General features: G+C 44.5%; 2 protein-coding genes across 21 annotated transcripts in view; one reads left to right on the top strand and one right to left on the bottom strand.

Moving 5' to 3' along the window:
* Positions 303 to 9,038, bottom strand: NEU2 (neuraminidase 2). 19 transcript variants are annotated; one of them, XM_021396650.1, is made up of 5 exons: positions 8,532 to 8,638; positions 8,276 to 8,449; positions 5,756 to 5,847; positions 2,640 to 2,844; positions 303 to 1,415 (listed from the first exon to the last, which is right to left on the bottom strand). In XM_021396650.1, exons 2-5 carry the CDS (start codon positions 8,306 to 8,308, stop codon positions 477 to 479), a joined length of 1,269 nt encoding a protein of 422 aa, XP_021252325.1. In that variant the 5' UTR covers positions 8,309 to 8,449; positions 8,532 to 8,638; the 3' UTR covers positions 303 to 476. The 19 variants fall into 19 exon arrangements, with proteins under 19 accessions (XP_021252325.1, XP_021252329.1, XP_021252330.1 ...); XM_021396654.1 differs by lacking the exon at positions 8,532 to 8,638 and adding an exon at positions 3,796 to 4,001 and having other exon boundaries at positions 5,735 to 5,847; positions 8,276 to 8,522; XM_021396655.1 differs by lacking the exons at positions 8,276 to 8,449; positions 8,532 to 8,638 and adding exons at positions 3,796 to 4,001; positions 8,069 to 8,238 and having other exon boundaries at positions 5,735 to 5,847.
* NGEF (neuronal guanine nucleotide exchange factor) overlaps positions 12,575 to 16,470 on the top strand; it is a 45,246-nt gene continuing 41,350 nt past the window's right edge. Inside the window, exon 1 of one of the 2 annotated variants that reach the window (XR_002437707.1) lies at positions 12,575 to 12,788. The gene's annotated coding sequence lies outside the window, so the exon portion shown is untranslated. The remainder of the gene's footprint in view (positions 12,789 to 16,470) is intronic. The other variant, XM_021393462.1, reaches the window with a different exon arrangement.

Below are 16,470 nucleotides of genomic sequence, written 5' to 3'. Positions count from 1 at the left end.
CACCTAACAAGAGTGAAAACAGTTTTCTGAAGATAACAGCATATGCAGGGCAGCACACCCAGTGTCCCCTCCAGTACTTTCACCACAATTTATAAACACAGCTCAGCATTGAATAGCTGCCCTCCATTCCCACACAGTCCCTGAGCTATGAGTATGTGCACTTCTATTCAAGCCTACTGGAGGCCTTAAGGCAAGACCTCCGTATAAAGGTCGTGCTTGCCTTCAGCATGTGATTTTTAAGATGGCAGCCAAAGGGAAGGGCGAGAATGGAGAACAGCCAATAGAAAACAGGACCAAATGTGTTTAGTTTTAGCGTGTTTAATAGACTTTGCGATATATACATGCTACAAGACAATGCCTAATAGACGGTGTGGGAAGAATGCGGAAATTCTTTTGCTGAAAGAGGAGAGGTGATAGTGAAAAGAAGCACCAGCAAAGGTGGTTTTCAGAAGAATCCCAATGAAAAGGCTCGAGACTCAGCACTCAGATGGGAAGGCTTGCTTCAAAGTGAACATTACAAAGATTATCTCTTCACATTGTTGATGGATCCCGTATTCAAAGAGGCAGGAGAACATGGGTGAGCCATCTGGCCCAATCCCCATGTACTGCAGATCTGAGTAAGCACATAAGCCCTTGAAGAGAATGCTTGGCTTTGTCCAGCGTGCTGGATTTAGAGGGCTTTTGTTGAGGTAAATACCTAGATTTCTTCGACCCCTTGGGTCCACAGGATGAGCATACAGCAACCAGCTATCTTGGCACCAGACATCAGGAGGAGGAGGGAAGGCAACAATACTTCCATGACATCCAGAGGGAGGCTCTACAAGCTTTTCAACCCGCTGCCCTTCCTCAAAGTCCACCCCATAGTTGTAGCTGACAGCCTGGATTCTCGCTCCCCTGTTGGTCCTAGCATTGCAGTAGAGCACGTCCTTGCTACAGCTGTGTACCTCAGCTACCTGGCACTCCCCTGCACTCTCTTTTTCCACAAAGTTCCCCATCTCCCATGTCATCCCATGGTCAGAGCTGATGAAACAGAAGGCGTGAGAGATTGGGTGTTGCTTAGGGTCAAAAATACGAAAGGCATAGGCAGGAATAACAAGGCTCCGGGCCATATTGGACAGCTGCAATCCATGACCCGGTCCCACTGCAAAAGTGGCCCAGTTCTTATACTCTGTGCTGATGGCACTCTCGGTGATATCCTGGACAGGGCTCCACGTGCGTCCTTGGTCCACACTAGTGACGTAGCAAAGACGTACCAGGTTGATCTTTGTCCTGAGCTGGTGGTGCTCAGAGATCTTTCCTGGGACAGCTATGAAGAACAGGATCAGTTTCCCTGAGACCTCATCATAAACAGGACAGGGATTCATGGATCGGTGATCTTCCAGCTGTGCACTGACAATGGTCTCCATGCCGCTCCACTGCCAGGGCAGAGTGAAGAGAGACAAGAGTGAAACAAATAAATCCAGGTTACAATGTAAGGATGCTCAGATAAAGTTACAGAAGAGCTTGAGAACAACAGAGGAGAAGCAAGTTTGCAGACAGAGTAAGAAATGGGCATCACCAGATGTAAATTAGAAGGAGTTAAGATTACTTGGATGATGCAGGGCTCATACACTTTACCAAGCAGGCGAGCTATATCCTTTTTAAATTACTACTCATTGAGGAGCTGATAACTGCATCTCAATGCAGCATGTGTCTGATGACACTTTAAAAAAAAAACAGCGGTTGAACTGTAAGAAATCCTCATCAATATAGATATGACACAGACATGCAGGGGTTAAAACATGCTTGTAGACACTGTGCTCTGTTAGCGCTTCTTAGGACGTCAGCTAGATAACGGAGCCCTTTGCAAGCACACTGCACCTGATAAATCCATTTACATTCAGACTTCTACTCCCTCATTCTGAGTGTTACCTAAATGATATGACACTGCAAGTGCAGTTAGAGGCTGCTTCTGCTAGGCAGACTCCAGCTCCTAAGAGGTCCCCATTAAAGGATTACAATTCTCTGATAAAGGATTGGGATAGAAAAATGACATTTTTTTTTCCCCAAAAAAGACTTTAATGCAAATGCAAGAAATGATTATAAATAGAGTATCCACCACCCCCAGTCACTCGGCAAGATAACTGTTAATAATAATAACAACAACTGATAGATTAATAAGGTAGCCAATTCACTGGCACAGACAAACCAGATGACACTCATTTGCGTGGGGGAGACTAGCTGTTCTCAACTGTTTTTTGTACCAGAAATTAGTTCTAAGAAGATGAATTTAAAAAAAAAAGTCAGCGATTGCTAATTCACTGCTCCCTAGCTCTGTGACACTCCTCGTTTCTGCTTCCTTTCCACATCTTTGCTACTGCAGCAGGATTTGTGCCCCACGTCTCTCTTTGCTTCTGCAGAGATGGGTCAAAGCCATTCCCAGAAAAATCTACTACAGCTGCCCCACTTAATTTCCCCAACTCTTGGGCAATCGTTGGGTTGAATCTCAGCAGCTATAAAGGTAAACACATTGCTCATGGGCTGTAATTGGGCAGGAGATCTGTTTAACTACAGTGGAGAGGACAGACACATTCAAGTCCTTTGGGAACAGGGTAGCAGTATGGTTGGACAGCCTCCACCATTTCCTTACTAACTGGTACCTGAACATGGTGCGTGGCTGGGTTGTACATGCCTCTGCGCATCACTATGAGCTTGGCATGCTCATCCACCACATCCTCTCGTTCCTCAGCAAATGCCAGGATGATGCTGAAACGCGGCAGGTAGAGCAGGGCTGGGATTCGATAGCTCCACGTGCCATTCCGGAACAACATCTCTTGTTTGAGGACAGGAAACAAAGCCATCGTGCTAGGGAATAAGACAGAAATGCACCGCATTTTAACCCATACTCAGCCCAGCAAAGTGCAGCAGGAACAGATCTCACCACTTTCTGCCCCCCTCGCTCTTTGCTCTCCCCGTTCAGTGTGTTCTGACATGCACTGAAACATCATTTCTGCTGCTTTCAGTTTCAGCTTTTTCTCATGCTCTTCTGAAGAGAAGCCACGTGTTGCACAGCAGCCAGCAGCACAGACCAGACTTCGTCCAGAAACAGCCTGGTTGATCTTACTGGAGTAAAGCAAGTCCTCTAAACACAGTAAACGAAAAAGCTGCCTGTGGTTTGTTCCTTCTTAATGAAGTTTGCAGGCTGAGATTTTGTGGGTTTGCTTTGTAATTCAAAAGACTGATGACAATCAGACATTTTAATATTTTCCCTCAGAAAAGCATTATTGCCTTTGTTGGGGATGTTTCCAAAACCCAAAACAGAACTGCTTTGCTGAATGTGAACTTCAAGACCCATAAAAACAAGTCACTGAAGGCCCGAGCTGTGCCTCTATTTAAGGATGGCAAGCACTGAACATGAAAAAAGAAAAAAAACATCCTCTCCCACAAGAATTACAAACAGTCCCAAAAATGCCAACCAGCTGTATTTAAGCTGAGAGTGTGACGCAAAGCCCAAGGTAGAACAATTGGACTTCTGGACTGGGTCCTGCAGGTGTCTGATTGGAATGGGAACGGCCACTGCCTGCCTGAAGCAGACATGGGGACTTCCAGGACCACACACATGTTCATAAGGCACCACAGAACTTGGAAACAAAGCGATCAACAATATGGAGCTACTAACGGGTAACGTGTCAGGAAGGACTTATGGTCAGGTGAGACACTTGTTATCCATACAGTGACTTAGAAACAACATTATGGAGGAAGACAATCATAGAACGGCTTAGCTTGGAAGGGACCTTACTGCCCACCCAGTCTTACCCCCGCCATGGGCTGGTTGCCCCCCAGCTCAGGCTGCCCAGGGGCTCATCCATGCCCCTGTGCACCTCCAGGGAGGGGGAAAGCACACTCCTCTGCGCAGCAGTGCCAGGGCCTCATTGCCCTCTTCCTCCCCTTGGATCCACTCAGTCTTCCATCCTGTTGCACCAAACCTCTTTTGGGAACTGATTTATCCTGGCAAAAACCTGCTAGCTCGAGAGAATTATGTTTAAGCAGAGGGGAGGTGAAAAGGAAAAAAAAAAAGTATCTCATATGGTGGACCAGAAACTGAAGGCCTGAAAACCCTCTGCTCAGAGATGTCAGAGGATTGGGAATAAAATGAAAACAAAATTTTTAAAAAAAGGAAAAAAAAAAAAGGAAAAAAGAATCAGGCCTTAGATCTCTGACGCATTGAGTGGGTAGGATGGCAGGGATGAGATGACAATACACTATGAGTAAGAAATTGAAATGCCTCCTACCTCAGCTGAGGCAAGACTCGCAATGCTGTCTTGAGCACTGAAGATTCTGAGATTTAGATAAATAGGGAAGTGCTGTAGTGGCTATTGGGTGTGTATCAGATCCTCATATTTTTGAAGGCTGTCTTGGTAATCCAGGATCTGAACTGCACCATTTCAGCTAAAGTCAGCTATAAAGACCGGAGCCAGCCACAGCCCCATCGCTGCTCAGATGCAAAGCCACGCAGGAGAGAGCTATCTCAACGAAATAACTACTCCCTCCTCACTGCCACAGCAGAGCAGCAACTATACAGAAACATTACCAGGGATCAGATCTCAGCTCTCCACGCAACAACGTAAAGAAAAAAGGAGGTCCTTCCTAGGATAAATAACTGCGTTGCTCATTGCATAGCAGCATGGGTCTGGCCACTCATTCAGATCGCAGCCATGGCTGTGTTCTCTTCGTTCCTGAAACAGAAGCTCACCAGAGCACTTCCAGACTATTTAAAGGGAGATTATTTCAAGAGATATTAGTCAGCCTATCTAGTGCAGCACAGGTTCCATAACATTCTGCTCATGGTGCTATTCTGATATTGTAATCTTTTTGCAGGGCAGGGCGAGAGGGAGGGGAAAAAAAAAAGAGGGATAAAAAATAAACAGTGGCAGAGATGTAGGCTACACCCATACATTCTTGATCCAGAGCTGAGAGACCAGTGCCAGAGAGGCTGTGCTGCAGCACAGGAGCAGATCAGCCTACAGGAGCCAAGTCTGCTGCATGGTCCTGCCGTCTGCAGGCAGCTCTGCCCCGTGCCCTTCGCCCCAGTGCTAAGAGATGCTCGGTGGTGGTGTTGCAATATTCATCTTTTCCTCTGATTGCCAAACAGGGAGTGAGGAAAGGTGGGATGTTAAAAGCCTGTGAATGGCTGCCATAGAAACAAGCTCAGGGTTCCCGGACACAGCACTTGTGACTGCAATTGAGGAATATACTAGAATTATACGACTCTTCCATCTATCCAGAGATCAAACAGGTGTGTGTGTGTACACACATCCTGTATGTAGGGAGTATATTAAGTCTGTATGCATATACACACATACACAATGCATCCATTTGCAGAGAAACTCTTCCCTCTTTTTCGTTAAATACACTTAAAATTCAGTATTAAGTTTCTTCTGTCTTCTTCACTGGAGGATGCTAAGGCAGAGATCGAGTCACAACGGCCCGAGTTACACAGAGTTAAAAAGATGCAGAATCTTAAAACAGCTTAAGACTATTTACATACATACAAAAAGCAACACAAACTCGTTCTGCTTTAGCTATTTTCCAACCAATAGAAAAAAAAGAAATTGATCTCTCTTAACCTCTACCCATTTTCAAAGGTAGAAGCACTAGCTAGACTCTTCTAAAATAAGAGAGAAGATTTGCAAATCATTAACAGAACATCAAATCATAATCAGGACAGTCATGAGGCACGTTCAAAAGCTCATACTCCAGCACTGTAGGAGCTCACATCAGACAGGTCAGTCTATTAAATTGCCAGGGGATGCAGGTGTCCACCACGCTATTCTGCTTCTGAACCGTATGGAAATCTCTCTGCCTGGCCTGCAAGGAAAAAAGGCAGTGGTAGTGTTGCAGCCAGCATGAGCTGAGGACGCAGGCAAAACAAAGTTTGTAGACACAGTGACTCAAGCAGAGGACCAGACAGCGATGCATAAGAGTAACTGCTCAGACTTGTATCAATTTGATTGCCTTGGAAAGAAAGGCTAGCTATACTTTTGTGAGGTAAAGGGGCAAGTAAGGGGAATGGAGTGGAGCTGATACAGTCATCTTTTTTTGTAAAAAGAGGTAGCAGATAGCCTCCTCCCAGACGATAGAGAAACTAGAGGGAAGAAGGGAAATGTATTATGCAGCCGCTAAACCAGTATTCCCTCTTGTTTTTTGGTGTTCGCTGGAGTTCTGAATATACTTCCCAGGCTTACCCTTGAGAATTGCTCTGTTCAGGGCACTGATATCAACCTGCAGTTCCTCTCCAAGGCCCCAGGGAAGGTGCTGCACTGAGTACCCTATATCCAGGTAGATGTGAGCAGACAGGGAGAAAGAAGGGCATGGTGAGAATCCATGAGAAAAAGGGGAGTTAAACAGGAGGAAACCATTGCTCAGAACTTGCAAGTTATGTATAGCTTTTATTATTTCCAAAGCATAGACTTCTTCCAGTGCACCAGAAGAGTCAAAATAAATAGCAGTGGGCAACAAAATGAATCTGTGATGGATCGGAGGCCTGGAAGGAGCCCAAGCTGCAGTAAGGAATAGGTGCTGACAGTCCCCAGGAGTGGGAACTCATCCCTCCACGCAGTCCTCCAAGGCAGCTCTTGTGGTTCCTTAGTGATAGTTGGTTGTTGTTTGCTTTATTTGTTTTAAATATAGAGGAGAATTGGCCCTCGTGTGTTTATTTGCTTTAACCCTCTCCAAGAAAAGTGACTAAGAAGGATAACATTTCCACTGGCTTCAGCTTCTGTAAAAGCCTGTCCTTAACGCATTCAGATCCAAGGAGAAATGTCAGTAGGTCATTCAAAATAAACCAGCAGAAATAAGGCAATACGTTAAATTCTATTCCCCAATCCCTAGCAGGGTGCTCTGCTGCAGGAGTAGGTTAGCTCTTGTGGGAATCCAGACAGGTCCCAAACAAATAAACAAACACACAAACCTATTGGAAGAGACTGGGGAAAGGGGCAAAGAACACAAAAGAACCTGATAGAGTCAAGCTCAAAACTCAACTAAAATTCTGCTTTTCAAGACAGGCATAAGAAGCCAAGACCTGGACTTTCAGCATTTCCCAAGCTTATAGAAGTCAGCCAAGCACTATCCTGAAATATGTCTTTTTGTTCATTTAAAAATAATAATAAAATAAAACCACATCAATTGGGATACTGCACAGATGGGGACCAGGAGAAGTCATGTTCCAGTTGTACAGGGCTAAGAGATAGTAGACCCAGTCTGCTTCTAAAATACTTGCTACACAGCTTATTTTGATGTGCAAGCCTTCTCTCCTCGTTCAACGGAATGGCTGGGCCTATTTCTGCTGAAATTCAGCATGAGAGAGCTCTAGTTCCAGCCTTCTCCTCCAACCAGATCCTACACTAAATCTAGGACATGGGTTCTCTTTGCAAGCCAGACAGCACCAATAGATCAGCCTCTGTGTCAAGTCAGAAGGGAGTGTTATCAGCGAGACCAGTCAGACAACAAATCTTAAACAAAAGGCTGTTTAACACATTCAGAATTCAAGACTTAAAAGGCACTTTAAGGAGTTACATTAATCCAGCTGTCAAGTGGATTGAACTTTTTAACTATACTAGAAACAGAAAGTTTTTCTTGTGGCATGAGCTTCATACTAAACTTAGAAGGGGATTTTTAGCCTCCTCAGTAGATGCTTTCCTAAACAATCAGTCAAGTTCTGCTTTCAAAACGTAGCTCAGCCTGGCAACAGCTCCTGTGCTTTAAAACACAGGTTTTCTCAGCAGTACAGAGGAATTACATGAAGCAGCTTTGTTTTTCCTTAGCATATGTTCATTTGGTGGAGGACTACACACACTCCTACCTGAACCACCAAAATGTTGTATATACCTTTTTAGCTCCCAGCAATACCCACTGTTATGTAGAGAAGAAAGAGGGGGGGAAAAAAGGAAAAGAAAAAAAAAAAAAAAGGAAATACCTCTTTCACTTTGTGCCTCCTGGAGGTCACATGAAAGGTAAAGGAAAAAAAAAAAGAAAGAAAGAAAAGCAGTCCTATTGAATACAAGAAAAGGGAGGTTCACCACACTCTCACCCACTTGTCTCCAACCTGCAAGATTATTTATGTTGGCAGCAATGTCAGCTGTCTCGGATCCCCTGGGAAGAGCCAGCAGCTAGCACGTATACGCAAGCTGACATTTAAATAGCAAACCTGCTTTGCATAGAAGGGGAGGTTCCATGTGAGCAGAACAAATGTTAGGGAAAGATTTTTAAGCGTTCATAGTAATTAACATGTTTCTACCTGCATGGATAGACAGGACTGTGGAATAGACATTGCTGATAGTTACACCATTCAGCACGCTGTCATGTCCTGGTCTTCCTGTCCCCTCATGCTGAGGAGGGGAAAGTTCCTCCAATCCCTGCATGCAGACTTGCAGTATCCTTTCATAGGGCTCCTGAGCGCCATGAAAGTTTGCTGAATGAGTTCAGAAAATGGTTATAACAGCAGGTGAAATTGCTGTGTCAACCCGATGCATTCCTCTGGTGGCTTTACCCACCTCCCATCCATCAGTATGCTGTTTCCGGATGAAGAAATGGGTCAACACAGGAGTCTCCAGGCAGTAGTACAGGAACAACATGCTGGTGTATGCAAATGCAGTTCCCAGCAGCTTATGTGGAGGTGTTACCGGTGCCAAACTTCACCCCAGCAGCCACAGTCAATGAAGCAATGAGCAGAGTCAAGTAGGAGAAGGAAGAGAGTACGTCCCTGGGGTCCCAGCACGTGGTGGGAGGCTCAGGGAAAAGAGGATAACGCCATTGCTTCTCCCAGGTGTGGCCTGCCTAGCTTATAGGCAGCACCTGCAGCTCCTACGGCTGGGAGTAGCCAAGCAAATGCTTTCATTGTCTACCTTGTGCCATTGGTGTAAGGTGGTACTGCTGCTGTTGTCAGAGATGGCCTTGCCTTCCCCTTTCGTTGTTGTTTCTTTTGCTTTACCCTTTTCTCTACTGTTTCCATTGCTGCCATTAATGCTTCTTGCCTCTGAATTTACTGGGGAAAAAAATAACAACAATAATAATCCTGTAAACAGATTTTGTTAGTAACATAAAAGGAGAAAGCAAAGCCTACTCTGTTGATAGCTGTTGTGGTTTTGATCTGTGCAAGCCAGACACAGAGCTGCAAGGGTGTGGATTTACAACCAACTTAATTAAATTCTTTTGTACTACCATCTTCCCTCTCTCTTGAGCAACCCTATCTCCTCTCTTGTGCCAGTGCTGATGCTCATCTTGCTTTGTCAAGCCATCAGAGGATGTTGGTCTGGCAGCTAATCCAGGAAAAAAAAAAGAAGAAAAAAGAATGAACAGTTTTCTGCTGGGTCACTGTCCTGGACTGCGTCAGCAGGAGTCAGACAAGTAGCAGGATCTGCAGCAGGGGAGGGAGTAGGAGCTTGAAGCTGTTGACACAAGGAGCAGACTCACCTCTCTGACTGGCAGGTAGCCATTAGAGCAAATTAGCTGCATCACAAAACCACACCCCATATTTATGAACCTCACCTTGGCTGGGCAAGTGAAGTATTGCCTTAACTGCGAGACACAAAAGGAGCCTCAGGGCATTTGTATTTTGTTGTATCTGGAGTCAAATGATAGTCAACGCAAGGAAGAAATCCTTAAGAAACAAAGGCATTGATATCCATGAGATAGTAACTTCTAACAGCGAGTCCTGGAGAAAATCCAGAGTCAAGCAAAACAGACACAATTAAGAAAGAAGGAAAGACACTGGGAAGGCTGCTAAGACAGTGCCAGAAAGCAAGACACGAACAATTGCTTTGTGGCTTTCACCTTTTTTTCTGCTCCCTGGCTAACGGCTGCGTTGCTCAAGGGGTGTTCTGAGTCACACACTGCTTCTGCAGTCAGACAACCCATAAATGCTTGTTTGTTTCATAGAAATCGCCTTGCTTAGCCCTAGCTTAAAACAGGTTGTCCATCACTCCTTAGAAAGGCCCATTCCAAATGTGGCTTGCAGCACAATAAAAATGGTGGCAATGCTCCCTGCTCTACTGTGGCAGCACCTGGGTGGCAGGGTGTCTGTGTCTCTGGCCACCTCCCAGTCCCCACTGCCCTCACCCTTCCTCCCAAAGCATCTATACGAAATGGGTTTCTCAGCGTAGACATGCTGGGCTCAGTCCCCCCTGCTTCCTTCTGCTGTAAATCAGAATCAGTGGCACAATGAAGTTTAAGATAAGCCCGGGGAGAATCAAGCTTGTCATTTCTGTTCATTACAGAACTTACTTACTTCATTGCCCTTATATCTGATTGTTGTAATGAAAACGTTTTTTAAAAGGTTAAAAAATGCAAATAGGGTGTGTGGGTGCATTAATAAGAGGATATAAAAATAATGCAGAAGATAATGAAATGAAAGAATACTGAACAATGGAGCATTTGCATTTGGAGGACCACGTTCAAATTTCGGTGCCACGTCTTAGGAAAGAATAGCAATAGCTGCAAACGAAGGCTAAGAATTTAGAAGCTAGTGCCTGCAAGTGTATGTGAAAACAAGTAGGAAAACAAGAGATGTTGCAATTAACAAGAGTGACACATGGTCCATTAAAAACTGTTGGGGTATACGTCCCTTGTAAAATGTTTAAACCTGAATCCATGGGTTTGTTAAAGTGTAAGGAAAGCACGCAGGCTCAGGTAGTTTGGTGTGATGGCTCAGCTACAGAGCATGGCAGCTGTCATCTGCCAGCTAACATTAAAATCGAGATGCCCTGTGTGGAGTTAGGCCATAGGAGAGAGAATTACACTGTTTGGCAAATTTTCAGTTACAACACTATGGGCTGTCCTCCAGATGTTAGGCAATATGGCATCATTTGTGCAGAATGCAAGTCCTGTAGACCTGGGGGCTGACTGCTCTGTTAGCAAAAACAAAACTGAGAAAAAGCCAAAGTACAATACTGAATGTAACTCATGCAAGTGTTCACTTTCCCATTAAATCACAGCCTCACTCTTAGTAATTATTTCCCCTCCTTGTGGAAAGACTTGAGCAAAATCACAAAAATTTACCTCCTCTACCCAAGGAGCACCACCGTGACCCTATGATGGGGATGTCTGCTTTCTGACCCTCTGCAGCGAGCTTTGTGTTCATCACAGGGAGCCTCTGTCCCCTGTGAAAGACAATGTCCGAGGAACAGCCTGCCTATGATACACGGTATACCTTTCTGCCATTCACTCTTCCCATTTGGACTGGAAAAAATGGATTATGTTTTATATTTGTAACAAAACGGAGGGCAATTTTTAGAAAGCAAAAAGAGACATGGTGAGATTTACATACAAAAAAAAGGACTGTGGAAGCAGGATTTATCTAGTTCTCAAAATAGCAAAGTGATGAGGAGTTGCTCTGGTAGAACTGGGGCAATTTAACAACAGAAAAGTGCAATAAAACTGGAGTCTCTTGCCTTATGTCCCCTCCCAGCTCTAGGGACACTGACAAACAAGCCTGAAGCACAAGCCCAGATCCACCCAGGAGTGACTCTTGCGACACCTCATCCCTCGCGCTCGTGTCCCACTAGCTCACAGAGCAGGAGTGCATGGTCTGACAGTGCTCTTGAGTAATCATTACAAGACTAATTGCTGACAGCCCTGTATGCCAAGGCCAGGCGCTCAGCTGATATAAAGGGACAGTGGCATTGGTGGCCAAGAAGCTATGACGACCAACCACAGATTAACCAGAGCTTTACTGAATGAATATTTGGATTTCCACAGGGTAGATTGGGTGTGGGCAAAATACAGCTGCTATCACAAGGAATGGGGCAATGTTATGACCAAATTAAAATAACAAGGCAATTGGCAAGTCCGGTGAAGAAGAAAAAAATCATAGGAAAGACTAGCCTCAGCTTCAGCAGGCAGTATGATGCTTCATGCCATTCCGTCTGCAGCCTTAAAAATACCAGGTGAGTTGAGGAAGTTCTAGGATGAAGTAAAAGCTGTCTCCTAAGTATAGCACTGCATAGGTGTCTGCAGAAAATGCTAGGGTTTTTTTTGTATTCCTTCGAAGCATCAGGCTCTAAGCTGTTTGCAGAAGAAGGACACTCATACAATAGCAAGCAAGCCCACTTGCAAGCACAGCAAATGTAAGCACAACCTGAATAGGAAATCAAAGTATTCTGGGGGAGAAAATTACAATGCATTTGGATGAACGGTTACAAAAGGCCTTACAATAAAACCAGGCTGAGTCTGCTACATCCCAGGTGTCCCAGTGCCCAGGTATGGGAAAACATATGAAATGTAAAAACTGACAAGCTAAAAATAGCCATAAGCATGTAGGTTTTGTCATCTCAAATGGCTGTAAATAATGTAAAGCAAGAGCAGTAGCTCAGCCAGTGGGGCTGAAAAGTGCAAGCAAATTCCATTTGCTGTTTCCACATATTTGAGTTTGCAGATTTGAAGTGAAGTTTCACCCAGTTTTATATGGGAGGTTTTAAAAAGCCCTGTCATTAAACCTTTGGCAGAAGCAGTGCAAAGGACATTCAGAGTGTGTTTGTACCGACTTACCTGGGTAAAGGGAAAGCTGTTCCTTTAAACTGTTTGCTGTGGCTCTGGAAACTGAGCAAACAAAGTCAGAGGGAAACTTCCCTTTCAAGTGGAACTGTCAGAAGGTACAAGGACTGAAGGACAGAGATCTTCAATAGGACACACCTGCATCAAGATTCAGAGCTGAACTGCAAATTTCTAACAGCTCGGGGGAGTTTAGTCCAGATTTGTTCGACACACCTAATCTCGATAGCAAATGACAGCCTGGTTCAGCCCCAGAGAGTCAGGTGAGTAAAATCCTATTCCGGGGGGATGCTGGAAGAGGAACGGTCTGAGGAAGAAACATCAGACCACAAAGAAAGGCACAAGTCCAGTGCCTGAGAAACAAGCGGCTTTTCTCTGCCAGCAAAGACACCCTGAAGGGACCCCGTGCAACCCAGAGGGAGTGCAGCCGTAGCGCTGCTGAAATGCTGGCTGGTGGAATGGAGGCACCGCTGGCACAGCCTACCAGGCTGCACATCCACTGCAGGGAGGAAGCTTAGGCAGAAAGGAGATGCAGGCTGCACAGAACGGGCATTAACGTGACCAACTAAAGAGCAAACAGCCCAGAGTCATCAATCAAACCATGTGTCTTTTTCCAGGGGCAGGACAAGCGGTGATTTTTTCCTAGCAAATGTTTGTGTGTGATCTTGCTTTAAAAAAAAAGAAAGAAAATAAAGACAGGAAATATGAAAACCAGCCTGTTTTCCTCCTAAGGGTGGGCTGATCTTTCCCCTTAGCTGAGCTGTCCATTCACTCTCAGGAGACGAATTGCTGTGCATCCACTATGGCTGTGAACGCCATCCCAGCAATGATGTATATATTTAAATGTGCCAAGTAAACAAGAAATCAAGTCTCATAAGAACAAGCTAGCTCTGGAGGTATTAACCTATTGACAGATTCAACATTACAGTAGATCTGCCAGCTCCAGACCTAATAGAAAGTAGGAAATAGCACTGAAAATATATATATATATTTTAAAATGTTTTGCTGAACCTGTAAGAAGGACTAATTGGATTACATTCATCTCAGGAGATAAACAGAAATTTTGTTCAGGGTTGATTTTACCCAGACTCAGATAGGGACTGATAAATGCAATCCACTTTAAGACCAGCTATAAATATAAGAGTATGTGTGAAACACCACAGTAATTGACAGAAAAGAAGTGCCTGGAGACAAAGAATGCATTGTCCCAGTGCCTAATTTTGAGAGAACATTTGCAAGACAATGTAAAATGCTTTAACTATGTAATTACCATTATCTGTCCCTGAGTGTGTTGGCAATGCCTGGGGTTTTTACTACAAGTCTACTTTTGGCAGAAGCTTGTTCTATGATTTCTGTCAGCAATGATATCACCATCTTTACCACAATAGTGCCTGGAGGCAATGTTCCATCTTCCCAAGTAACAGCCCATGGAAATACCCCTGTTTTATATTTGGGTATAAAATAAGAAAAAATGACAAGATTCAGTGAAACCCAAAACAATCCAGAAACCTTGGCTCCTTCCCACCTTCTCTTTCCTAGCCAAAATCAGCTCTGAATCAGATAGCCATGAAAAAACAGGTCTGGCTTAATCTGCAAAACCTGGACCTTGCTGTCCATTAAGGGGGCACTTCCTGAAACAGTGACTCCTGAGCTCAAAGGAAACTTCAGGAGAGCAACACGGAATGACAACTCCAGTCAAAATGCCTGCTGTTGTGTTAGAAATATAGGGAACAGCAAATGAATAGAACAAAATACAGAGAATATCCAAAGGGGTTTTGCTTTCTTTTTTACTTACAGTATTATCCACAGCTCTTTTGAACCTACCAGACTCTCTATGTCAAACCCTTGCTCAAGTTCCTTGCTAAGTTCCTGCTCAAGTAGCTCCCAAGGAAAGACCATGGGAGAAATGTAGGAAAATTAGATAGTATGGTACAGTGCTTCCCCTCCAGCAACAGGGAACTGTGACCCAGGAAAATCCCTGACTTGTTCAGATTGCCCAGGGAACTGCAGCAGAGCTGAGAAATGAACTCTGCCCTCACAGGAGCTAATTCAGTGCCACAGCCATAGGATTTCCTACACTCATCCCCACCTTGCTCTTTTCATGCTTAGAACTGGGGATGAAGAGGAGGGAAATAACTGCTGGTAGTGGGAAAATTCTCAGAAGAGAAGCCCTGCCAATCTTTTCCAGCACTTCCACTCTCTAAAGTGAGCTACATAATTGCGGTTAAGGAGGCTATGTCACTTGTGTTGATGCACATGCAGCCAGACAGTACCACAGGGGCGCCTGTATTTCAGCAGTGCACCACTGCAGAGTGCTGTAGCTGGCAAACTGGAGGTAAGCATGTGGGGCTTCCAAGTGTGATTGCCAAAGCCCACAACTGGTACCCCAGTCCTAGGACAGAAGGAAACGCTCCGCTCTGGGAGCAGCAGTCCTGCCAGCACCTGCCTTCCTGCCGGGGTCTGCCTTCCCTTGGGGCTAGAAAGAGACATTCTGGAGAAGTTTGCATTACTGATGCTATTTGCTGCACAATTTCCAGAGTTGTCTAGCAAGTGTTTTTTCCTGAGTACTGAAGCCTTGTGCAACCAGTTTAACAGGCCATAAGAATAGCCTGGTTTGTACCAGGTTTGAATTTAGCTAGGTGCAGCTGACAAGGATAGCCTAGAACAGCAGCCTTCCAAACCTGCCTAGCATTTCAAACCAGTATAAACCAAGCTAACAAGATTCTGATGTCTGTCCTGTCTTCTGGCTTGCTTGCAGCTACAAACTTGCAAGCAGACTTACCGAACAGACACTCCTTGCGCCCTCCACCCAATAACCACTAGGAGAGGAAAAACTGAGAGCTTTACTATTCCTTGATCAACAACATTAGCCTCTTCTTTCCCGGCTTCTTTATAAATGCTTTCAAATAAAAACCCCTTTGAGTTCTTACCTCTGCAGTTCAAATAACCACCCTTGCTCATTCTTCCTTAATAAGTGTCTCACACACAACAGCACATCAAGAAATAGAAGTGGATGACACTATTTTTTTCCCCAAGAGCAGCACGAGTGTTGTCTGCCCCGGGGAGACTGGGCTTGTCTGCTTACTAACCAGTCTGTCTTGAAAAGCTTCAACCAAGACATCTGCTAACCCCATCTCCATGTACTGTGACATTACTAACCCTCCCTGCTTCCAGTGAGCCATTATGCCCGGGACGTAATTTCTTATACTGTGTACTTGACTAAACCATTTCATCACCGACTAAACTTCCTAAACCAGAGTGTTTCAATTTTTAGAGGCTGTGACATTTCTGGACTATGCTTTATGCTGTGTATTCTTTCCACAGCTAGAAGGCTTCACATGGTCCAAACAGAAGAGAACAAATGAAAAGGAACAAGGGCCCTCAACTCCCTTTTGCCTGGCATCACAGGCAACAACATTTCATAATCAGCAGGGAAAAGGGAAGGAAAGGGGGTTCCTCTAAAGACAGGTGTATATAGAAATGATGTCAGAAGAGCAAGATGAGTTTTATACCTTTTATTTCTTAAGATCCTCTCAAAATCTTCAAGCAGGGATGTACTTTCACCATTGCATGTGCACTCATCTAAGGAAAAGAATAAAAATAAGGTCAGATTTTTGTTTAATTAGTTTTAAGAGCTTATAATGAAAACCAGAGGGGCTTGTAGATTTCCACTTTTACTCTTCTGTATGCTTTAAAAATTAGGTTAACTCTCCCACACAGATAGAAAATGTGTGATTATAGATGTACATTTATACGTACATACATATAGAAAAGTGTCAGAGCTAACGTCTTAGCTGTAGCTCATAGCTGCATCTACTACAGGAGGCCCATGGAATGAAGCATGGAATGCAATGAGAAAGGGCTGGACTACTCTGAGATACAGGGACCAAACAAATATATCCATAAGCAGAGACTACAGTTACTGATTACACACAAGAAAGCACA

The sequence above is a fragment of the Numida meleagris genome, chromosome 4 (assembly GCF_002078875.1).
Source record: "Numida meleagris isolate 19003 breed g44 Domestic line chromosome 4, NumMel1.0, whole genome shotgun sequence".
Taxonomy (NCBI): Eukaryota; Metazoa; Chordata; class Aves; order Galliformes; family Numididae; genus Numida; species Numida meleagris.
This window is presented reverse-complemented; position numbering and strand designations above follow the sequence as displayed.

Coding starts and splice junctions, on each gene's coding strand:
- NEU2 (XM_021396648.1), bottom strand. CDS start 8,612: ATGTTGTTCCTGTACTACTGCCTGGAGACTCCTGTGTTGACCCATTTC. Junction 2,845..5,755: donor AATAGACTGACCTGTCTGAT/GTGAGCTCCTAC, acceptor CTTATTCCCTAG/CACGATGGCTTTGTTTCCTG. Junction 1,416..2,639: donor CAGCCACGCACCATGTTCAG/GTACCAGTTAGT, acceptor CTGCCCTGGCAG/TGGAGCGGCATGGAGACCAT.